Genomic DNA, 25,221 nt, shown 5'->3' with positions numbered 1-25,221 from the left:
CTCTGTTTTATGGATCTGAGGTTTGTTTGAAGAAGCTCACACAATAAGTTACAAATTACACATGACGGTAGATGATTGCACTAAATTTAGCTCCATTGGTTTAGGAGAAGAGCTTGTAAGAGGTGAAGTCAAGGATATTTGCTCATTTGGTCCTTTTGTTTGCAACTTTGGATTATTGTGCCTTGTCCGTCTCCACTGCTTGCTTAAACAGCTCCCAAAGTGTGGCCACGAAGAGCTGCTGAAAACTTGGACTAGACTAGACATACACTACTCTGAATTTGGATAATATGGGCTACGGAAACTATTTCCCTAGTAACTGCTTTAATTAGTTCACAACAGTGAGTAGCATTTGGCACAAAATAATTTATACGGAATTTATATGTATACTTAACATATGCAATAACTTTTTTCTTGGATTACAAAGATTATGAATATAAAAACATGAACTAACACATGCCAATATCTACAATAATAGCAACCTTTAAATAGTGCTAATGAATGCAGAAGTAGAAATCCTTGGTTTGAATGCCTGTGATGTTGTAGTGAATCATACATATAAACACTTCACTGGGGAAAAATAGTTTGAAGTCACTGTTTAACAGCAGTAAAACTTTTACAAAGCAGTCATGTTAAGATGGCAAAGAGTCCCAGTTTGCGTTAAAAGTAGTTTCATTAAATATTCCACCTTCCACATGATTTTATGCACTTAGAACCAACTCGTCTCTGATTGGCAGAGAGGGCATTAAGGTGCTATGTGTAGTGACCCAACTCTCTTCTACCTGTGGACCTGCTTGCAAGACCATTCAAGCTGCAGCTCTTAAAAAAACAGCAACATCTTCCAGTTCTCCTTAAGTTTTCTTTGCAATATCATTACCTTTTCCTGCATCACAAGAACTAAATGAAGAGCAAAAAGGAAGAACGGGAGACGTCAGGAGTCATCGTGAATCAGTTTGCACATGGTAATGATCATCAGACTGTATGTGGATCAGAGTTTTATGTGTGTTTAGTACTACTACTAGTACTCTTTGCTTCTGGAGCACCAGATGATGGGACATACTTGGTAAACTTTTTTTATTTTCACGCATAATAATTTAACCTTAGCAGATACTATATTCTGGCTGTCATTATAATTTGATCAGTGAGAAATCTTGAATTTAGCATACCCAACATTTTAAACAGAATCCACTTATTTAGAAATATTATTTCTACCTAACATTTAGCAGAAAATAAAATCAGAGTATGTGATGAAACACCACTTATTCATTTTGCCTGTTTGGAAGGATGACGGTTTTTTGGTTCCAGACTCTCATTATTGTAAATATGTAAATGTTTGTATGACTTTGTTATGTCAATGGTGACAATAAGCATGTGATAATAACACATTTTTATCTTTAAAACCACAAGTATTGATTAAAGGTCAACAGGAACAATACAACAAATAGTACTTCATACGTGTGGTAGGTGTTACAGAATCAGCACGAAGGAAGTTTATCATGATGAAGCATTGTGCTTATTTCTGTTATAAACACTGTGTTTCTCGTTGAACAATGCTTATGTGTTTGTATTTGTATGTTTCCCCACAGTTATTTCCCTCAGGGTGCTTGTGGGGTTTGATTAATGGTTCACACTAGAGTAAGCCAAGCTCGTTTACTTGCGGTGAACCCCTTGACCACAGAACATTAGTTTATTAATGCAGTATTTCATTGCTTTCCTGGGTGCTGTGTTAATGACTGTTAATGTGGTGATGAAAGGTCCACTATGCAGATCTTTCTTCCTTGAGCAGAAGTGTAAAGTGTTGAGGATCAGTTATTTAGGTAAGATGCAAAGAGTCTTCTGAGTAGACCTTATGAACTGGAAATAAGGATTTTTTTCTCTGTGTTCTGATGTGATGCTTATTTGAATTGGTAAAATCTCAATAATATCACTTTATTTTGCGGATTTTATTTTGCAAATATGGCATGCGTGAAAAGTTTATTCAGTGCATAACTGATATAGATAATTGACAACTGGTTGTTAAAGGCAAGGCAATTTTATTTAGAACCCTTGTTTCATACTCACACTACAGAGGCAGATTCATGGTGCTGCAAATGAACAACATAGTGCAGCACAGTTCAAAGTTCAAACAGCGCAGAACACAATAAAAGATTAAACATCTACTTATGATCAAGGTTTCAGGCCTTTGAGCTTAATAAAAAAACAACAACAAGCAAACAATAATCATTTATTTCCACATAGAAATTCAAATTAATTAAAGGTAGTTTGTAAGTAGTTGCAAAATAGCTTGTAAAAAGCAACAGTATGACTTTAGTGGTCAGGTTAGACATTAACACTTGAGAATGAATGAGGAGTACCCTCTTTTAGCCACTTCTGAGAGTCTCAGTCCTTTACAACATGCAGAATTCAGTTTGCTATGAAATCCCCTACAGAATCCCAGCCTTGTTGCTGCCATGCTGCTTTAACACCAGACTCTGCTGCCATCTCAAGGCAAATGAGGGAATCACTTCTTCTTCCTAAACTGAACATTAGTCTGAAGCCAAATTCAACCAAGAACACAACAAACAAGTGATAGATATTAGATATTCTCAGAAAACATCGAATCTTATATACAGCTCATTACAAAATATACATCTCAATATAAACGTTATTTATGATTTTGGAAACGTTCATTGCAAATACATACTATAAGTGCAACTTATAAATATTAACTAAATATTCACTCTTATTATTCCAAATTCTGCATCTGTACAATGTCAGACAAAGGTATTCTATTCTATTTTATATTTTCAAATATTAAGTTAATTACAGAATTATATCTTTTGGTGTCAAGACACTACTTTTGCATCATTCGATTTTATTTCTAAACTGTCATTGAGTATCTTCATTTCATAACCAGCATGCAAGACACGCTTTTAAATAACTGCCACATCTATCTGTGAGAATAAACATCATAAGTTGAGTTATTTTATACTGTAATAATATATAATATACTGTACTGTTATTTTATATCGTAAGTTTATAATATGGTTACTTAAACCTTAAAACGGTTCTTTTTCACAGCTTTTGCCAGGTCTGCTTGTAGCAGTTAAGAGGATTTCCCAGCAGTATGTGCATATAGATAATTAAAATAAAGATGTAGATCCAGAATAAAGGGTAAACAAGTAAACTTTCCCCTCAGAATCTACATTAAAATAATGAAAGTGATTCTTATAGTGTAACTAAAGAATCTTGAGCATATTTTTAATGTTATGGATCAATAGTTTTAACACGGGTTATTTTTTTTAGTGTCTTCATGTTCTTGGATGTGCATCAGATTATAAGGAATAATTTGAGCAGGTGTTGTGGAAAGAAATACGGTATGCCAGTGAGGAATAAAACAGTGTCCTGTTGTTAAACAATGGGAATTTGAATTTCTACTGAGTCTATGACATTCAATAACAGATGTACAGGACATGTATTTCATTAACTCGGCTGCAAATGCGATATTTATATTTTACTGGTCTCTTTAAATGTTTCAGCCTCTTATAACGAACATTTGTTCACTTTTTCCTTGACTGATCTGTCAGAACCAGTTTGTGTACAATCTAAATATTCCCATTGTTTTTTTGTATTTATATGACATTTACAAAAAGAGACATGCTATTTGATGACTTTTGAATTGTTTATTGGTTTGAATGATTTAACCTTTTAAAGCTTACATCACGATGCTGAAAGAGTTACCTATGAAAATAACATACCAAAACCCTAAAATTGCCTTTTTAAAAGTTACTTGGAATATAGTCCATTTCATAGGCACAAGGACCCAGCAGAAACAAGCACCTCTCTCCCCCTCATGCTTTCCCTTTCTGCCCTCTCTCTCCCTCTTCCAAACTCGTGTGCTCCCAGAGGAGGTGCAGGGAGGTAACGTTACATCAGTATGTATGTATGGGCGTGTGTATAAAAGACGTGGAGGATGATTAGTAAATGCTGACGAGCAGAGCAAAGATAAAAGATTATGGGTTGAGCTTTGGAAAACAAATGACCTAAAATTTAAAAAACCCCTGGAGAAACATGGAAGACAAAAAGGTCCTTACTTTTGTGCCCTCTGGTAAGTTTTACAGGAGTGGAGTGAGGTGAGGAAGTGAAATGTGTCAAACATGTGGAGGAAGCCGTTTTAGAGTGTATGTGTGAATGTTTCTTTCCTGATGCTTTTCACTTGTGGTTACATTTTTAATGTCTTCTTGTTGTTAACAGTAAAACTACAGAATAGGAGAAAGATGCTTTCATTGCCCAGAAAGTGAAAAGCAAAGCACATGGGTCAATATTTACAGTATGGCAATAAATGATACTCATCTGCCATGCAGTGCTTTAATAACAGACCTGCAAAAATATTTCCAGCACCAGTTTTAACTCTGTTGTGGCACCAGGAACAGTTCAAGAAAATTATCCAAGTTCTATATTTTTTCTTAGTGAAATTTGGCTTTTCTTTACAAAATAGTTTTCCTCTCTAATCTTGCAGAGTCTGTACATCATCCAGTGCCCTAAGATGACTATTATTGAAAACGGGTGCTATATAAAACATTTGAAAAGAAATCTACTGAAGTGTATGGGCTCATGTTAATGGTTCCACTGGCTGATCTGATTATTAGTGATTATTATTAATTAGTAAGTGTTTATTACAAGCCAAAATATGTCTAACATTAAAGGTACCAATATCTAAAATGGGACAATTCTCTTTGTGACCTGGAACTTACTTTCATCATTGCCATTAATATGTTAATTCCTACTTGAATTTTCTCAGGTCAAGGATTAAGAAGATTATCTGGTAGAAAAATGTCTAATGTTCTAATCTGGCAAATCTCAAGGTTTTCCATTCTCAGCTCTTCGTTCTGTGGTTGTCGTTGGTGATAATTTCAATGTCAGAAAATCTACCAACCTCAATAACACCCCTGATGCTCGACTTTAGATTATTACCTAAAGGCTTCCAGGTTTTCTATAATTCAGCAGAACCTTCTTGTAATGAATCAATTTGCTCTTTTAAGATTAGTACCACATGGCAAATAAATTCTTTTGAAGTGAGCAAAACCTCCTTTCAGTCAGATACTCAGGTTGGTATAAATTATGTAACTGTAACTGTACTGTTGGTTTCTAATGTTTGCATATCCAGCACATTCACTGTGCTGGATATGCAAACCGATAAAGATAACCTAATATCTTTATCGGTACCCTTTGAGGTGTTGATGTGGAATGAGCGCTAGTTCCTCCTTCCTGTTATTTATATTATAACAAAGCATATGTCTGCATTGTGAACCACAGTGTACACACTGTTCATGGTACAGGAGCGTGCACCCACCATGGTCAAATTAAGTCTCGATAAGATTTTGCTTTAGCAGCAGGTGTAGTAATTCAGTGTATTTTATTGAGTGGTGCATAGGAGGATATCATTAGCTGACCTTCTTATTTGATAGACAAGCTATTATAAGTCCTTACATGTGAACACCATGGTCCTTCTGCTTTCATAGTTTGACCTTGTGCAGTTCAGCACAGAGTTCTCAGATTTGCAGCTCAGCATACTTGTTTCCAGAGACCCAACAAGGATTCTCCTGTTTCCTTTTTCACAAGGACGTAGCCTGCTTGAAGTCTACAGATGGCAGTGTGGCTGTCTGTAAGAATAAATCATATGTTATGCTTTAAGACTTACAGATTTGGTTCATGAGATAGACCAATAACAGATAGCAAACGATGTGCAACAACAGAGGGGTGATTTGGCACGTCAGACTTCAAAAACTGTAAAATACAATTTTAGATTCAAACATAGCGAGAAAAAAATACTGAAAAAATTCAGATAAACCAGCGATTGATACAAGGATACCAAACAAGCTGCATTAGCACTCTTAATTGTACTTAAACACAATTTTATTTTGAGCCAAATGCCAACACCAGCATACTACTATCCTGATGGCAGTGATATCCTGCTTATAAGGCATAATGGTCATTTTTTGTGGGGGCCGCTAGCCATAATAGATGATAAGCAAGAAGCAATAATAGACAAGCATTTCTGTCACTGACAATTCAGCCATTTTTTTCCCTTAATTTTTTCTTCCCCAAATGTCATTTATGTCCTCACCTCAGCTTTCAGTAGGGACTAATCGGAAAGTGATGCCATTACTCCTTTTGTTCACAATATTGATAAGGAATAGTTTAGCATATTTACAATAAACCTGACATTCATGTTTTCATGAGGCAGTTTCAGAGGTCACATCCACACACTGTCCTGGCACAGACGGCTGTGTAGTCTGTGTGGACTCCTGTGAAGAGGAGGAGGCCTGGGAATGTTCTATCTAATCTGCTTTGAGATATAGCCTTGCTCGCAAGCCCCTAGAGCCAAACAGTGCTTCAGGCAATGAAAACTCATCTGTACAGCTGCAGCCGTGTCTCACAGATACATGACCGCCAATACAAACATCAGACACAGCTGGCACTAGATTTGTTCTGTAACCGAGACTTCACAGATCTCTTTTAAGATTCCCAGGTTCTTGTCTTTTTCCCCCTCTCTCTCCACAGCATTACCATAACTTGACATAAGCTCCTTAATTTTCATAACAGCATCACATTATTTTGGTAAATCTGGAAGTAATTGTGCTTAGACGTGTGTGTGCTCGCTTTGTTATAGGAATTGGTAAAATGTGTATACAGAATGCACAAGCATGTGCACAGAAAAGAAAAGATGAAATCTTGAGATGCATCCTGAAATGAAAGTGAAACTGATTGTTGCTCTGGTGAAAAGCCACTGTTTTTGCATGTTTGAGTCCAGTTTCGCACAGTTACCATGTTAGCTGTGTCAAACATGTCACTCAAAACAATTATAAAGACTTTCCTTTATTATCATTGAAGATGTTGTGGTTTCAGACATGGTTGTAGTTTTGACTGAAGAAAGTTGATATCCTTAGAGGTTCTATTAACAACAATTTATGTTAGCCAGTAGCAGCTTCTGAAAAATGTGCTTGATGTGTAAAAAAGAAACATTAACACTAACACGATATATTAACACTGCAGTTATTGTGCACTTACATAAACTTCATTATCTGAAAAAATATTAGTGATTCAAAATAGTTTATTCTGTGCTTATAGCGATGTGATTCTAACTTTTCCATACTGCACCTAAAGAACTGAATGGCAGACAGTACAAACAGTGATGAAAATCTTTAATATAAAAGACTGCGCTTGAAGCTGAGCAGGACATTTTGTAAACATCATATTTGTTCCTTCCATCCACAGCGGCTCCACCCACAGAGAGGCCTAACAATGGCTACTTTTTCCAAGAGATGGGTGCGTATTGCTTTTTACAGCAGACTTTTGCTCTTTTATGAAGTTCAAGTGATCTGCACAGTAACAAAGATGATTTTTCCCTCAGGACGGTGGGGATCGTACGCGTCTAAATTTATTGTATCACTATTATTTATGCAGATGTCTGTTCTTCTCTCTGCTCACTGATGACCCATTTCACATGCTGGTGGGCACAGCCAGTCTGTTCGCTGTGTGTTAATTAATGAATAACAAGACAGATGATCTCTGAGTCAATGATGGGAAGAGTGAATAATCATAGCTCAAAGCTTTGCCCGTGAAGGGTTAATTGTCTAATTCTGAGGCCATTTTTTCTTCCCCCATAAAACTAGCAACTGAGAAGCCATATTTATCTTCTATACAATGAAGGACTTTACGAGAGGCTGCTGTTGTTATATTGCTGCATGTCTGGTTTAAGGGTTTTTTTTATTATTGGCAGTCTCTCTCTCCCTCTCGTCAACAGATGGTAGACTGGTGGGAGGGCAAGATAAATTCTCCCTTACTGGAGGCATTGTTAATGTGGCTAGCATAGCATCTTAACCTTGATGCAAAGAAGAGGTTTTATCTTAGTGTGATTTATCTTAATAAACACGGTTGTATGATGACCTTTACAAGTCAAACAATTTTACAGTGAAAATTTATTTACTGGATATTATTGGATTATGCTGTTTATGAGATATAACTCCTCAGTTATGTGTAATGTATGTACTCTGGGACTTTGTTGCACTCATTTATGTTTTGTTCACAGAACTGAGGGATGGAGAGGATTCACCTACTACCAACAAGGACCACATTTATGACAATGAGATCCAGATTAGTCCTTCAGGTCTGCCTTTTTGAAATTTGCCTTCATTCTGTTCAATTCGATTTTATTTACATAGCGCCAAATCACAGCACTTTGCATTGTAATGTAAAGATACTACAGTAACACAGCAGATGGAATTATTTAGTCTTGTCTTGTTTACTTGTCTAGGATTTGAAATCACATTTGACTCCAGCCTCTACCATTATCAAATCATGTGTGGCAGCTTTGATTCAAATAAAAAAACATTGTTGAAAAATCCGGAGTGAAGGAAGGAAACCTTTAGAAATATGAAAGAAAAGACTGTATTAGAGCAACAGTTTGGTGATACTAAGACAGTCTTTGCATATAAACGTAATGTTTTGTGTTTCTTTTGCTGAAGATCCTGAAGGACCTGGACTTGGGCTTTTAAACACAACAAGAAAAGTAAGATTTACTTTTTTGTATGAATTTTTTTATACCATTACTTACTTTTTTCTTATCTAAACCACACTGCAGCAGCAAAAGCAAATTAAAATATTTTCTTTAATGTAACTGAGACAGCATCAGCAACTTACAGCAGGCAGAAAACGATACCCTCATTTCATTCATTTGCATCCATGATTTAAATGTTCTTGCTTCCCACCAGTATGTTAAGCCCATGAACTTTGAGGAGGAAGTCCGCGCCCACAGAGACCTGGACGGCTTTCTGGCCCAGGCAAGCATCCTTCTGGATGAAAAAGCTGCCACTCTGGATGAGGTGCTAAGGCGAATGTTAACTCATGTTGTGGTCGAAGGCCGTGAGAGTTGGGATGTGGATGAGATCATGAACTCACTGTTCACAGACGCAGGAAGGAAAGAGATCAATGGTGAACGAGCATGTTACCAAAGAAGTCTAAATCACTTGATTACATTAAAGGCAACTAGAAAATGAGCATTTAGTCTGATTTTGCTGTTTATTGGATTATGCTTCCACAGTTCATCTTCTGTCAGAAACCATTCAGGGTGTGACGGCAACTTCTACTGGCATTCATTACCAGCAGTCCTGGCTTTGTATTCTGTGAGTTCATCTCCTGTTAAAGCTGTCTGAGGTTTAGTTCATGTCTCTTCTTGGTTAACTGATTTCAAATAATAAATTTCTTTGAATTCAGCTCGAATGTGAGGAATCTGCAGAGACGTCATGTCTGCATCACCCGCCTGGAGAGGCCACAAAACTGGGGTGTCAACTGTTGTGAAGCTCGCTACGTCGTCCTTATCCTCGCTCCACCTAGAACAGTAAGGTCAAATTCTCCACTCATCTTCTGAATATCATCTTAATTTTTTCTTAATTTGTCGATAGCTTACTTCTTGCAAGCAATTACTGTTTGCTGATGACTGGCCATAATATTCAGTTGCATAGACTGCATGTAAAAGCCTGATGTAGCCACTGTTACGTCACATATTGGCTTACGGGCTGCTGTTTGGAAGCCTTGAGTTTGTCGTTTTGGCCTCTGTCCATCCTCTTATCTTATCCTATCAGGGTTGCAGTGGAGCTGGAGCCTATCCCAGCTACCATAAGGCGAGAGGCAGGGTACACCCTGGATAGGTTGGCAGTGTGACGCAGGGTTAACACAGAGACAGAGAGACAATATACCATATTTGGATGAGTTATATGTCTCAATTCTAAGATGAAACTGAAAAGAGAATTTGTAACATAGTATAATTTCAGGAGGGATTTTGGTAAATGGTATTTATTAGATTTGACTTGTGATCCTATACATGAAGTTTTTAGGTAATATAGTAGATAATGCTTCAAAATTCAAAAACTTCCTAAACACGTGGCTAGAGATTTTGCCCGGCAAGCTTGATTGCTAAAGTTCATCCATACTTTCACTCCATCAGTGCAGCACACAGACACAGACACGTGCTAGTTATGCCCAATAAACAGCTCAGGAGGCCCAATTTGAGAGGTCCAGTTCATCAACATGAATCAGTTGATGTTATGCCTAGAACATCTGGGAAGTGACAGCTACAGTTGTGGACATTTGCCTGTCACTCAAAGAGGCCACACCCCTAATAAAACAAATATAAAATTTACTCTTGTATCATTTTCATTCTTAACTTAAGAATTAACTTTAATTTTTTTTGCCAACCTCAAAAGGCCATTTGAGGAACTTTGTGTTTGGTATTAACTAAATATTCAGGCTTTGACATAAATCAGCTAAGTCCACATTTATAATAATAATCGATTATTTATTTTGACAGTCTGTTTATTGATTACTTTTTTGGTCAGTATTCACTGGCTTTCCATGACGTTTAACTTAACTCTTCACTTTTCCTGACTTATTACAGACCAAAAAAGAGTCAAGTGAATAAACAACACAATTCAATTCAATTTTAAAGGACTTTTAATGTAAAAATAAAAACGACATGCTTCTAATGGAGAGCTGTCAAACTGTGTTTCATTGTTCTTGTAACAGTGACAATAAAAATCTATTTTATTTATATAGCGCCAAATCACAACAATAGTCACCCAAGGTGCTTTATACTATAAGGTAGACCCTACAATAGAGAAAACCCCAACAATCACATGACCCTGTATGAGCAAGCGATTTGGCAACAGTTGGAAGGAAAAGCTCCCTTTTAACACATAGTGGTCACTACAGTGGACAGCCATTCAAAGCATTTGTATTTCTTGTACTTGTGTCAGTGTATATTGGCACTTCATACCAAAGTCATAAGTCAAACTGTATGTTGTCCACCGAAGTGGACATGTAACAAACTGTGTACATGTTTTTAAAAAATGAACTTTTTTCATGCTAAAGATGAATAAAAATCCTGATTGAGGTTGTCATAATTTATCCAAAGAGTTATTAACTGTAAGAAACCTCCAGCAGAACCAAGCTCAGGGAGGGCCCTAATAACCACACTCATTTGTCCCCTAATCCCACTGTTTCTGAAACACTAAACAAAAATGACACTGAATATTTAAAACATGTGTAATACATTATCCTCACAAGTCAAATTTAAAAGAAGCCCTACTAAGTATTTCAGTGTTTTTGCTATATTATTAAATGCAAAAATCACATGTGATAATTAACATAATAACACAACATAATAACATCACCTAAATTATCATTTAAATTGACAGAAACTAACAAAGCCAAACTTTGTTGTTTTTGTTTTGTTTTGTTTTAACATTTATTTATTGGTTTTAACTGGTTTTACATGATACACCGTGGACATAAAAAATAAAAACAAAATAAGTAAATAAAAAAAAAACCCACAACAACAACAAAAACAACATAGTAATAGAAACAAAAACAAAGCAAACCATAACAGAAGGGAAGAGCAGATATACAAATCAAGTTAGTGCTTCAGGCCGTTAAGTCCACAGTGTGCACGCTGCAGTTCTCCAAAAAAGTTGTAGAATTTAGACCATATCGCCCAAAACCTGTCCAGTTTATTTCTTAATGCATAAGTTATTTTCTCCATAGATAGTATAGATGTCAGTCCATTAAGCCACTGAGATAGTCCACATATTTTTTGATTTTTCCAACACATAGCAACAGCGCTTGGATTCCAAAAGTCGAGTCGTTAACAGAGCTCTGTTGTTTGGGTATATATTTAAAATACATATTTTAGGATGAAGTGGAATCACGTCACCAGTGATTTGACTCAACAGATTTATTACCTTTTCCCAAAAGATTTTCACATGTGGATGCTCCCATATACAGTGAAATAAAGTGCCTGTCCACTCCACACTTAATACAGGAGTCTGGGATGTTTCAGTTAAAATGATGCATTTTTGACGGAGTAAGATATTGTCTTGTTAACCATTTATATTGAAGTAGTTTAGATTGCACATTAATTGTTTGACTCTGGGCCAAGGAGCATGATTTATACCACTCATCATCAGATATATCCATTTGCCTCTAAAATAGACTGTGTTGATGGAATTTTCCATAAATAATTTGTACAATGCAGAAACTCGGCCTCTCCCATTTAGATGCTTTATAACTGTGCTCTCTAGAGAGGAGTAGGTGGGGATTTCTAAGCTGTTACCTTGTGTGGTTAAGATAAAATTTCTTAATTGAAGAAATGTAAAAAAATGTTTGACAGGAATAGAAAAAGTACTTCTAAGTTGTTCAAAAGACATAAGAGTATTATTCCTAAATATATCAGACACTTTTCTTATACGTTGATCGAACCAAAATTTAAAGCCTGCATCCGCGCTACCAGGAGGAAAGCTGTTATTGTCACGGCTCTGGGTCAGTATTGACCCAGCATTCTGAGTTCTGGTCTATTTTTGAATGAACCTTTTGTTTCTCTTGTGTATTGTTGATGATGATGATGTTTGAGTTCTATGTGTTATATTCGGTAGGCCTGCTTACGAGTCTGCGTCTGTGTCTCTGTCTGTCGTGTGCTTCCTGTTTTATTTTGTAGGTCTGTGCCTTATGTCAGTGCGTTCAGCTTTGTGCTCTCCCTGTCTCGTCAGTGTAATCAGCGTCAGCCGTGTCTCCCAGCTGTTTCCTCTTCGCTCTGTTCACCTCTTGTATTTAGTGTCTGTGTCTTCCCCTACTCGGTGTCGCGTCGTTAACGTCTTCTGCCCTCACTCCCTCTGTGTGTTCTTTTTGCCAGCCTGCCAACCTGTCTAGTTATTCGGTACTCCTAGTTTAGTTAGTGTTTTTCTGTTCTGCTTCATCCCAGCAATAAAGCTGTGTATTTTGAGTTTCTTCTTCCTCCTTGAGTCCTGCATTTTGGGTCCTCTCTTCCTGCCTGCCTACACACAGCCATGATAGTTATTTCCAAATATGGGAGTAAACCTAGACAGTTGTAACATTTCTCCCAAGTAGTTATGTGTTTCAAACCAGATCGTTATAGTGTTTTTTAAAAAGGGGTTCTTAGTTTGCTTATTTAGTGTCTTCCTGTCGGCTGAGTAAAGATATAAGTTCGGGGGACTTTGGATTTCTGTAGACTCCATAGAAACCCACACTGGAATTTGCTCATTAACAAAATAAAACATTGCCGCTCTGATTTGAGCAGAAGTACCACTTTAAATTTGGAAGTTGTAAACCCCTCTTTCATAAGGGAGGTTTAGTAATGAGATTCTGAGTCTTGGTCTTCTGTTGTTCCAAATAAAGTTTCGGAATAGTTTTTGCAAATCTAAAAAGAGTTTGGTGGAGAGAGAGGTACTGATTGAAAAAAGGTAAAGATATTTTGGCAAAATTGACATTTTTAGTATATTAATACGACCAATTAAAGATATAGGTACTTTCATCCATCTATTTAGAAGTGTAGTAACTGACGTTGTTAAGGAATTATAATTGGATACCAGAATATTTTCAATTGAGGGAGTTAATTTCACACACAGATAGTAAACCCATGTTCAGATAGCAGAAAGGGAGTGTTGATTGGAGGATTTTGTCGTTCATTTTAATTCAAAAATAATATTTCGGATTTAGCAAAGTTTATTTTATAACCCGAAAATGTACTAAATGTATTAATGAGACTTAATATGGATGGTATTGATTTGTTTAAATTAGTGCAGAACAGGATCACATCATCTGCATATGGGGCAATACGGTGGTCAGCATTACTTTAATTCCTGATATGTTTTTATGATTCTGAATTGCCATCGCAAGAGGCTCAATTGCCAAGGTGAACAAGAGAGGTGACAAGGGGCACCCTTGTCTAGTTCCACGATATAATCTGAATGGTGCGGATAAAAAGACCATTAGTTAAAATCTCTGCTTGAGGGTTGGAGTATATCAACTGAATCCATTTGATATCTGTTTCCAATGCCAAACCTTTTCAAAACTTCAAATAAGAATGGCCATTGGATCCTGTCGAAGGCTTTTTGCTGTGAATCAGAGAATGCAGAGAATGACATAACATCAACTTTGTTGTTCTGTTTTTTTAGAAAAGCACCAAGACAGCCATTGAGGTGGGTAGAACATTTGCAACAATGTTCTCTGGCATTTCCTTCAGACAGAAGCTTCTGGAGACAAAGACCGAAGAGGAGTTCAAACAGGAGCTTGTCAACCACCGACAACAGCTCTCTGTAATCAGTGATAAACCGGTCACAGAGGAAGTGGAGGACTCAGACCCACGCAGGGGCAAACCACTCCAGGTAAAAATAAGTAACCAAGAGAAACATATGTGTAAATCTAGCTAACTAGTCACATAAACAAATTTCTCTACTGAGTGTTAGGTTGTTTTCAGATGTGGAGACCACCCCCGCGTTTCCCTGTTATTCAGGCATATGTGCTGCAGTAATATAAAGTAGTTGAGCCAGAATGCACAATAAAGGCTGAAAAAGCAGCCAAGTCTTTGATGGAAATGTCAGCTGAACGTGTGCACGTCCATGTATGTCATTAAGTCCAGTTTCTAAATTAAGATGAAATGTGTTTGTTCAGCACGAGGTGGGAGAAAGGAAACACCGAAGTACAGTTAAGCGAAAAAACATGTAATAGGTTGTAAAAGACTTAAGTTTACATCAGGTTGTGGTTACACCTGATGTTCTGACTGCTTTCAAAACAGCATTTAAGTATAGGCTTGCTGCTGCCAAGCCTATCCTACAATCCTAGAATAGTAAAATGTGAAAATAAACATTATGGATGCCAGCACCTCAGTTTTATATCGTATATCAGCTAAATTCCTTCTGAAATGTCTCCACTTGGATCATTTTTAAATACAAAAGTCACAAAGATAAATTCAAAGCACAAATGTGAATGTAATTTTTTTTAAATACATTTTTGTGGTAATGGAAGTCTATGTTTGTGATCGCTTTCACGTCATTGTTTTTTTTAAAGGAGAAAAAGGGTCTTTTCTAAAACACCAAGAATATAAGAAGAGAAGAAATCCAGTTTTACTTCCAAAATGTCTGTGTCTATTTAATAATCCGTGAATGTTGAAACAACTGCACCACACGGTAAAGGATCCAGGGTCATTTTACATGAAGGCCAAACCCTCTTCTAGCCAAATAAACATTTCACACATAAGTGCAAACTCCTGGTAGTTTTTGGTGTATTTATAATATTTATTGTAATGATAAAGTCACATTATTATGTCCACTGGGTAGTTTTTTCCCTTCTAATAAGTCTTCAAACTGACAGATACATTACTCAGAATAGCTTTCCAGTGTTCATCTTCTCACTGATACCTAAAGCAACATGCGTGAACAAAGTCTATGGCATTTATGCTGCCTGTACTTTTAATGATGTATAAATCATGGCCACAGTGTACCAGCATAGTTCAGACTTCTGTACAGTAAATGACTGCATGTTTCTGGTTTAGTTCAAAAGCATATCACATTCACATTTCTGATACATTATGCATTCAGTTGTAATAGCATTATATTATGTCACATTATATTGTCACAGCTTCAGTGGGCCTGACTATGTCCTACCTTCTTCGCAGTGCACAGATTTCTTCAGATTTGGTAAGGGTGTTTATGAGGACTTCCGCCGCAGGCTGCCTTTGTACCCCTCAGACTTCACAGATGGTAATAACAATTTCCTTCACATTTGTTTTGTGGATTTGTTACTGTGTAGCTTTAGTAACATTTTGTATAATTCAAACAGGTATAATTGGAAGTGACCGCTCTCTCTTGAAGTACACCACCACTGCGATTTTCCTCTACATTGCAGTTCTACTGCCTGCCATTGCCTTTGGTTCACTGAATGATGAAAGCACAAGAGGAGAAATAGGTATGGGATTTTTCTTTACTCTTAATTTGGCACACAGTATGTTCAACAGCTTTAATGAAAAATACGTATCTGTTTCATTCATTGAAAGATGTTCAGAAGACCATTGTTGGCCAGAGCATTGGAGGAGTGATCTATGCTTTGTTTGCTGGCTCGCCGCTTGTCATTCCGCTGACTACTGCACCACTGGCCATCTTCATAAGCGGTACATTCACATTGCTTGCTACGATTTGGATGTCAGACTATAGAAGTTAGATTTTTGAATAAGTAACACTTATTTAATGACAAATAAGTCATACAATTAGTTTGCTTTGAAGTTTACATGGTGGGATTAGGTGCAGCAAATGAGGTCAGAGTCAAGCCTGATGGCTAACATTAGGCAGCATAAGCAATCAAATGAAGTCATTACTGGGCCACAGCAATAAAGAAATGAATGCAGTCTGAAATGACTCGATGTAACTCATTATCACATCCTTTGGCTTAAATGTTGGTTTGCAAGGATCCACTCAGAGAGACTTATGACTAACCTCTACAGACCTTTGCAATCTCGTTTGACTAAAATTTATTTCAGGATTTGTTTTTTTTAAACACCATCTCCAGTCACCACAGACAGCTGTTGTTATATAAAAAAAGACTCCTGATAATCTACTTCATACAACACCTGCCTTGCATATAATTTATACAAACAGTAGTCAGATCTGAGAATTGACCATTAAAAATGAAGGTATTAATTTCAACAACTCGCTAAGCAATATGTTGTCACTTAAATAGTGGAATGCTCTTGAAATTAATAAGCTTTTATGAGTTTGTGTGTGTTATTGTATAATTTGCAGTCATCAGGGGTATTTGTGATGACTACGACCTCGACTTTGATGCTTTCTACGCCTGCATCGGTTTATGGAACAGCTTGTTCCTCATCCTCGGAGGCTTATTCAATGTCAGCCTGCTGATGAAACTCTTCAAACGGTAAATACACGCTCGCAAACAATATTTGTTACTATTAAATATCACAGACAGAAGGCCACTACTTTTGTCTAAACACTGAAGTGAACTGATAAAGGCTAATCTGTTATTACTTGTTGTTTTCAGCTTTAATCAGTAATTTTCTTTCATTCTCTCGTGCCACTGTAGCCATAATTTTCCACTGAAGTTAATGTTTTGTCTGTGCTTTGGAAAAAACCCACACTTTTGATACAACATGAATGATCGCACCATGCTGCTTGCTTCTCTTTTCTTCCAGCTCAACAGAAGAAGTGATTGCATTGTTCATCTCAATTGCATTTGTTGGAGATGCGGTGAAAGGCACAATCAAAAGTGAGTCCAACTAATGTCAGACTGCCACAATAAAATCTTTTTAGGAAAAACAGGCAAATAGTAGAAACAGAGCAGTATTCTATGAGGACATACAGTATATAATATTAAGGAAAACATTTTTTGTGAACTATTATTTTTGTGTTAAGTTTCTGTAACAAGTCAGGAAAAAATGGCTAAACATATCTAGGATTCTTAAGAATTGTTCTTCTGAGCCTCAGGCTCTTGTAATTTTCTGCCAATCGACTCCAAATTGAGCAATGCTTGAATAACTGTAAATATGTAGAGAATGACTTAAAGGTGATTACGTTAATCATCTGTTACATTTGTTAAATACTAACTGTGTGGATGCTCTATATCAGCGGTCCCCAACCCCCGGGCCTCGGACCGGTCCGTGAGTCGTTTGGTACCGGGCCGCGAGAGTTGAGGCTCAGGTGTGAAATGTCTGGTTTTCAGGGTTTTTATCGGTTTCCAGCGTTATTTTGTTATCGTTTTTATCGTTTACTCGGTTTTCCTGGGTCTTTTACATGTGTTACGAATAAATCTTCTTTTTTTCGGTACCGGTAATAGTTTTATTTTGTTGTATTTATCCGCGACACCTTAAAGGCCGGTCCGTGAAAATATTGTCGGGTATAAACCGGTCCGTGGCGCAAAAAAGGTTGGAGACCGCTGGTCTATATTACATTTCCTGCTACAGACTTTAATAAGTTCCTGCAACTGTGGGATGTGTTCCACTAAGATCACATACAGCTATATCTTGTCTTCTAGTTTGTCTTTAGTGACATATCTTTTTTCTTCTTCTTCTTCCATCTTTCTACTCCACTTTCTAGTTTTTCACCATTATTACCACGGGCCCATTCTCACGACCACAAACAAAACACTGGTGCTTCAGCAGATTAATGAGATTCTAGACAGTGCAAAAAACAAGACAGACACCCCACTGGAGCATCAAAATGAGACCAGGGTGATGTCAGGACATGCAGAGTCAATCTTCCTGCCTGAGTCTTTGGTGTTATGCACAAGAGAAAGACCCATCCTCTGTCTCCTGCTCATGCTGGGGACTTTGTGGCTGGGTTATACACTCTACCTCATCAAGAGGAGGTAATGTTTGTTCACTTGTTGTTTCACATTATGGATATCTGAACCATTTTATAGCTTATTTTATCGTATCAAAATATATGTAGTAAGCAGAGGCGCAACTCTAGTTTTTTTTCTCCTGGGAACGCATCTTTATAAAAGAACAATAAAGTGTCACCAGGTGGAAATACCACATTAAAAGTACAAGTTCCACATTGAAATTTGAGCCTATTAAAAGCAAACTGTGCTTCAGTACACTTTACACGCAAGAGAAAACAATATTTCAAAACATACCAAATACATCAGGGGAAATACTCTGTTTCAAATGCTGCCCAAAGCAGACTCTTTTCCATCTGGAGTAGCGAAGCCATAAAAATGTCATGTCGTGAATATTTTAGTCAGCTGAACTGCAATAATAGAAAGATGGAACAATCAAATGTGAAAGATATATGATGTGATACAACCAGAGACGCTGTATGAGATATAAAATGGACTGCCACATGTTTAACACTTAGTATTTAAAGCAGTAGGATGTACTGCAGTATAACAATGTTACTCTTTAACTAATAACATGAAAGCTGTGTTTTAACTGTCGTCCATTTTATATTCAGAATTTTAAAAGTCTGCAGGACAAATTTAAACTCTGTTGTAAGCAATGACAGAAAATGCATTTACTCATGTGCAGCACTTATGTGTGCAATACTGAGAGGAAATATTAAAGTTATCAGGAGCTTTACTCCACTATGTGTAACTAGACTGTTTGCTGCTTTTACCTAGTAGTGATTTTAAGCCTGGGTTTAAATTAACAAAGGGAACTGCAGTTGTATAATGTAGTAGATACTTAGCTAGTTACCTTTATCCAATTCAAAAGAAGCCATGTAATTTATGAGACATCCAGCTAGGATGTCCCTAGAAGAGCTTGAGGAGGTTGCTGGGGAGTGGTTTGGGCATCTCTGCTTAGACTGCTGCCCCCATGACCTTCACCCAAATAAGCTGAAGCAAATGAGAAGATTTGTGATAGTTACTTCCACTTCCCCTCATGCTTGCTGCAAATAGGTTCACATAACGTACAAAACAAGGACAAAACGTGCATCCCAAGACTGGATTGCAAGGTTACAAATCATGTGCAATGAATTTCACCCTGCAGTAATATTACTGGAATACGTGAGTTAGATATATGTGACTCTGTTATCATGCATTTCTATATCTGACTCCTGGGACTTCATTGTTCTTTTTCCCTCAGTGGCAGCTTTCAGCACTTGACATGAATTATTTCCCAAACACAAAGAGTAACTGCAGTAAATGTGCTGTAAAACTACTTGTAGAAGTCGAGTTGCAAAACGCTGAAATATTTATTGCTATTTTCCCAACAGCCCGTACCTGAATGACAAAATCAGAGAGGTGGTGTCTGACTGTGCTTTGCCTGTGTCTGTGCTGATACTCTCCTTCACTGGCTCCTACCTTTTCATTGACATACAGCGTGAGTATGGATCTTTCAAATGAAAGAAATGATAGAAGAGTACTTCAGGGATAGCTCAGTAGGTAGAGTGGTTGCCCCATGATCGGAAGGTCGGGGGTTCGATTCCCCTTAACAGCTACCCTGAGGTACCCCTGAGCAAGGTACCGTCCCTACACACTGCTCCCCGGGCGCCCAATGGCTGCCCACTGCTTCACTGAGTGAATGGGTTAAATGCAGAGAGCAATTTCCCCACGGGGCTCAATAAAGTACAATAATGTACACTTTCTTCTTCTTCTTGAGGCTTAAAGTCACAACCCTGGCACATAACGTTTTTCACTGTTCATAAATCCTCTGTTGAAAGGGGAAAACATTTGCTTCAAGTGAACTTTAAACCCAGTCTGGGGATTTTGTGTGTGTGAGAGATAGACACAGATTTTAAGCTTTGCTTTTAAAACAGAGGCTACTAGCAGAAAGGTTAGTTCAAGCAATTATTTATTTTTTGTTTTCATTGTATGTTTGTAACAAGCTTTCTGTAAATGTTTTGCTTCTATTAGTTCCCGTGTTCAGTGTACACGATGGTCCGATCTTCAAGTTCCCTCCATTTGAAAAGCTGTCAGGAATGAATGCACTGAGTGCAGTTGGTCTGGGGTTTCTACTTGCTTTGCTCATCTTTATTGACCAGAACATCGTCATTTCACTGACACATGTGCCGGAACACAAGTACGAATCCCACTTTATGTTTGAGTTCTAAGCTATGAGAAGAACGACACACAGCAGAACCTGTGATTTAAATGTTACCTTTACAGTATTTGGTATTGATGCTGTGCCTTTACTGACAAACCACTTTAAGCTTATGTGTGTGAACATCTATACCAGGTTGCTAAAAGGCACAGCATTCCACTGGGACTTAATGCTGACAGGCTTCATTAACATCCTCATGTCCTGTCTGGGGTTGCCATGGATGCACGCTGCTTTCCCACATTCCTCTCTGCATGCCCGTCAGCTTGCCAAAGTAGAACAGCAAGTAGAGAACGGACACCTCTACACGACGTGAGTAAAGTTAAAACGAGGTGTGCTCTGACCGCACGGAAAGCACCAGCTTTTATGAATGCTTTTAACACTCAGTTTGAAACCTTTGTGACAGAGTGTCAGTTCAAAACTAAGCAGAATAACAAAATGGTTACTGTATGTAGTTTAAAGAAACTCTGGCTTATCTCTGCAGCAGACGTAGTGTGCATAGTTGCCCATAAATTGTTTAATACGTCAGTGATCCATTTAATTTCTATCCTTTCATGTTGGATTCAAAAGCTGATCTTATGCATTAAAAGATATAAAGATTGTTCTGGGTTGCTCAAACAACTCATTCCTCTCTTTTTGTCCTAATAGCATCGTTAGTGTGAAGGAAACACGTCTGACCTCACTGGTGGCCAACATCTTGATCGGCCTGTCCGTGTTCATGCTGCCCATTCCTCTGCAGTGGATTCCCAAGCCTGTGCTCTATGGGCTCTTCCTTTACATCGCAGCCACTTCACTTGACGGAAATCAAATGGTGGACCGCATGACCCTCCTGCTAAAGGAACAGGTGGATATGAAGCAGATAAGAAGAGTGTGGTTTACTGATCCTGTTCCTCATTCTAGTTTATTGTCTCTTTGTTTCCTTCGTATTGATTGAACTTTACAAATGATAACCAGTAGCAGTGTAAAAAACAAAACAAATAACTAACTAACAAATAAAAAGCAGAAGAGTGAAGAAACTAAAATCCAGCAGAAAAAAAAATCACTCTTCTGGGGAAAGAAAAGGAAACAAAGATCTCTTGTTATCACATGACTGGTCCCACTCTTGTTATATCACAGAACTTTCATATGATAAGTTGGTGCACACCATAACAAAAACAACTTGTTTTTAATGGAAAACAAAGTTATTTTTGTCATAAGAGTTTATCATGGTCTGGTTTAAATAGACAAAATATAGTACAATAACATGGCACATTTTTGCATAGCAATGAGTAAAATATAAAGCAACGCACTTCTGAAAAAAATGCAAATGTTGCATTACAATTCCAGAGCTTACAGGAGTATTTAGCATACCTTTTCTTCTCAAATGGTAATTTATACTGCAGCAACAGGTGTGCTGTTATATACAAATCTTGGCTTGAGAGGGGTATTATACACTCAACAAAAATATAAACGCAACACCTTTGTTACTGCTCCCATTCCCCATGGGATGGACGTAGAGACCTAAAATTCATTCCAGATACACAATATAACCATCCCTCCCAAACAGTGGTCACAAATCAGTCCAAATGTGTGGTAGTGGGCACATCTGCTATATTGAGATAATCCATCCCACCTCACAGGTGTGCCACATCAGGATGCTGATCTGACATCATGAGTAGTGCACAGGTGTACCTCAGACTGCCCACAACAAAAGGCCACCCTGGAATGTGCAGTTTTTTGCGCTATTGGAGGTCTGGGGACCCAGAACCGGTCAGTATCTGGTGTGACCACCATTTGCCTCATGCAGTGCAACACATCGTCGCATGGAGTCTATCAGATTGTCAATTGTGGCCTGTGGAATGTTGGTCCACTCCACTTCAATGGCTGTGCGAGGTTGTTGGATATTCGTGGGAACTGGTGCACGCTGTCGTATACGCCGGTCAAGCACATCCCGAACATGCTCAATGGGTGACATGTCCGGTGAGTATGCTGGCCATGCAAGAACTGGGACATTCTCAGCTGCCATCTGCCCTGAACAATGTGAACCATGATTCATCCGTGAAGCGCACACCTCTCCAACGTGCCAGACGCCATCGAATGTGAGCATTTGCCCACACAAGTCTGTTACAGCAACGAACTGGAGTCAGGTCAAGACCCCGATGAGGACGACGGGCATGCAGTTGAGCGTCCCTGAGACGGTTTCTGACAGTTTGTGCAGAAATTGTTTGGTTGTGCAAACCAATTGTTCCAGCAGCTGTCTGGGTGGCTGGTCTCAGACGATCTTGGAGGTGAACCTGCTGGACGTGGAGGTCCTGGGCTGGTGTGGTTACACGAGGTCTGCGGTTGTGAGGCCGGTTGGATGTGCTGCCATATTCTCTGAAACGCCTGTGGAGACGGCTTATGGTTGAGAAATGAACATTCAATGCACGGGCGACAGATCTGGTTGACATTCCTGCTGTCAGCATGCCAATTGCACGCTCCCTCATTGCTTGTGGCATCTGTGGCATTTTGCTGTGAGACAAAACTGCACATTCCAGGGTGGCCTTTTGTTGTGGGCAGTCTGAGGTACACCTGTGCACTACTCATGATGTCAGATCAGCATCTTGATGTGGCACACCTGTGAGGTGGGATGGATTATCTCAATATAGCAGATGTGCCCACTACCACACATTTGGACTGATTTGTGACCACTGTTTGGGAGGGATGGTTATATTGTGTATCTGGAATGAATTTTAGGTCTCTACGTCCATCCCATGGGGAATGGGAGCAGTAACAAAGGTGTTGCGTTTATATTTTTGTTGAGTGTAGTTAATCTCACTTAAAACATAGTTAATCATATCTTATTCTGTCTCTGTCTAGACCTCCTATCCTCCCACTCACTACATTCGGCGTGTGCCTCAGAGGAAGGTCCACTACTTCACGGGGCTGCAGATAATCCAGCTGATCATTCTGTGTGCATTCGGGATGTATCCTCTGCCCTACATGAAGATGGTTTTCCCCTTGCTGATGATCCTGCTGGTCCCTGTCAGGTGAGATAACCCAGGCCAACAGGGGGCAGAGTGGGAACATGAAAATCTGCATGCATCCTTATCTGCAGCTCATTGGCACCTCAGGAAACACAATTTTATGGTCCCATTTTTGCAATTAGTACCAGTTTGTGTTAGAACAAATGCAGTACAACACGACCTTCTTAAAAACAAAACAAAACAAAATTAAATGTTTTACATGGAAAAAGTAGCATTAAACCTTTACTTTCTCACATTAAAAAAAAGGAAGAAAAAGGGGACTGCTGCGTCTGCAGTTATTTTTATCATATTCTACGTGTAGAAAGACACTCTTCCCACTGAACCCCCCACCACACACACACACACACACACACACACACACACACACACACACACACAAGAAGTGATGTTCTTACCCTAAGTACTTGAAGATTTGTTGTTTCCTTGTAAATAATACACGCATTTTTAATGTGTTTTCTCTCAGGACGAGCTTGCTTCCAAGAATGATTGAGGCCAAGTATCTGGACATCCTGGATTCACAATACATGTAAAACTTTAAAGCAATTTCATGACAAGATTCAGTTTCTCCAGGAATTAATTATCTGATGAAATAAAATTATTTGGACTGCAAGATTTCGCTATCATTTATAACCATCCTTTTATTTTTTATTGTTCATTGCAAATGTAACTTAAATGTAGCTGACTTTACTATGGAAAATCACTGCATATTTGTTGTATGTAACCCTTTAACTTTAACACGGGTTTTCATGCACAGATACGTGTTTCGAGTAGCCCTTGACAATGAGTGTAATCCCTTTAGAATTAAGTGGAATTTCAATTTTTAGCTTAAATCACAGTGGTATTATAGAATTAAATCATATAGAATAGTTTTAAGGGGGTAATTTTTCACAATTATAGAGACAAGAAGGAATCATTATACAATGAGGACTAGAGAAGCTTCCACCTCCTCCTCAAATGAAAAATCATCAGAAGAAAGTGAAAAAAGAAAAGAAAGAACAAAGAAGAAAAGCCACAGACAAGAAGAACAAAAAGAAAGCAAAGAACTGAACTACAAATAAAAACATATAAATTAAATTATTCACAGGTAATATGAATAGTTTATTGTTACTTCTGTTGTGTTCAGTTTTGGGTTTGCATATAAATACTAAAAACCACATAATTCTATTGGACTCTGGTCATTCACATTGATCATTTTTTGTACTTTACTTATAGTCCTTTTAAATATTTGTGTTACAGGAAAAATGATTCTATGTTTCTTTACCTTCTTTTAAATGTACAAAGATGCCTTTTGTCTGCCCTCTGCCTATGGTTAGATTAGTTTAGAATTATCTTTTTAGACTTTCCCAGCAAACACATCTTGTTTCTGGGACATATTGTTTTAGATTGTTTTATCTTCCCTAGCTCTCTGCTGACGAGACTAGCACCATATATGGAGTTGTTTTATTTTATCTGTTTATTATTTGTTATCCTGTTCTCACTGTCTCTGTGCTCTGTGCCTATAAAAATTACCAAGCCACTGTGCATGGTGTGAGTTGTTCTTAGCAGCTCACCCGTGTACACGTTTGATAAAGAAAGTAACTTTGTCTCATTGTGTCTTTATTTCTCCTGGGTTTTTTTTACAGAATTTTCCCCCAACATTTCTTGTAAGGAAAAAAAAAGTTTGACTTGGCTCCATGATTGTTTGCTGCTGTGTTTTTTCTCTTGTAAGTAGAAAAGAAAGAGTAGTCCTTATCACATTTTTATGCCTAACATAAAAGAACAATTGAAACTTACAACATCTGCGATGCGAACCAGTATAGTGCACAATAAATGTGTAAAAAAAACAAGGTTAGCTACATAATG

The 25,221-nt window shown here is 37.9% G+C and overlaps 1 protein-coding gene across 1 annotated transcript; it reads left to right on the top strand.

The window, feature by feature from the left end:
* The first annotated feature begins 684 nt into the window (after positions 1–684).
* On the top strand, positions 685–24,979 carry LOC308409066 (solute carrier family 4 member 11-like). Its single transcript, XM_080901599.1, has 20 exons — positions 685–959; positions 7,255–7,305; positions 8,069–8,146; positions 8,505–8,548; positions 8,751–8,970; positions 9,080–9,161; positions 9,253–9,376; positions 14,004–14,213; positions 15,503–15,587; positions 15,667–15,792; positions 15,881–15,994; positions 16,623–16,755; positions 17,030–17,103; positions 17,931–18,201; positions 19,551–19,657; positions 20,191–20,356; positions 20,513–20,686; positions 21,023–21,218; positions 23,213–23,382; positions 23,843–24,979. The coding sequence occupies exons 1-20, from the start codon at positions 899–901 to the stop codon at positions 23,907–23,909; spliced, it is 2,553 nt and encodes an 850-aa protein (XP_080757725.1). The 5' UTR covers positions 685–898; the 3' UTR covers positions 23,910–24,979.
* The last annotated feature ends 242 nt before the right edge of the window (positions 24,980–25,221 follow it).

The sequence above is a fragment of the Rhamphochromis sp. 'chilingali' genome (genome assembly GCF_963969265.1).
Source record: "Rhamphochromis sp. 'chilingali' genome assembly, chromosome: 13".
In the NCBI taxonomy this organism is placed as follows: Eukaryota; Metazoa; Chordata; class Actinopteri; order Cichliformes; family Cichlidae; genus Rhamphochromis; species Rhamphochromis sp. 'chilingali'.
The sequence above is the reverse complement of the archived record's forward strand: the minus strand, read 5'-3'. Positions and strand labels throughout refer to the sequence as shown.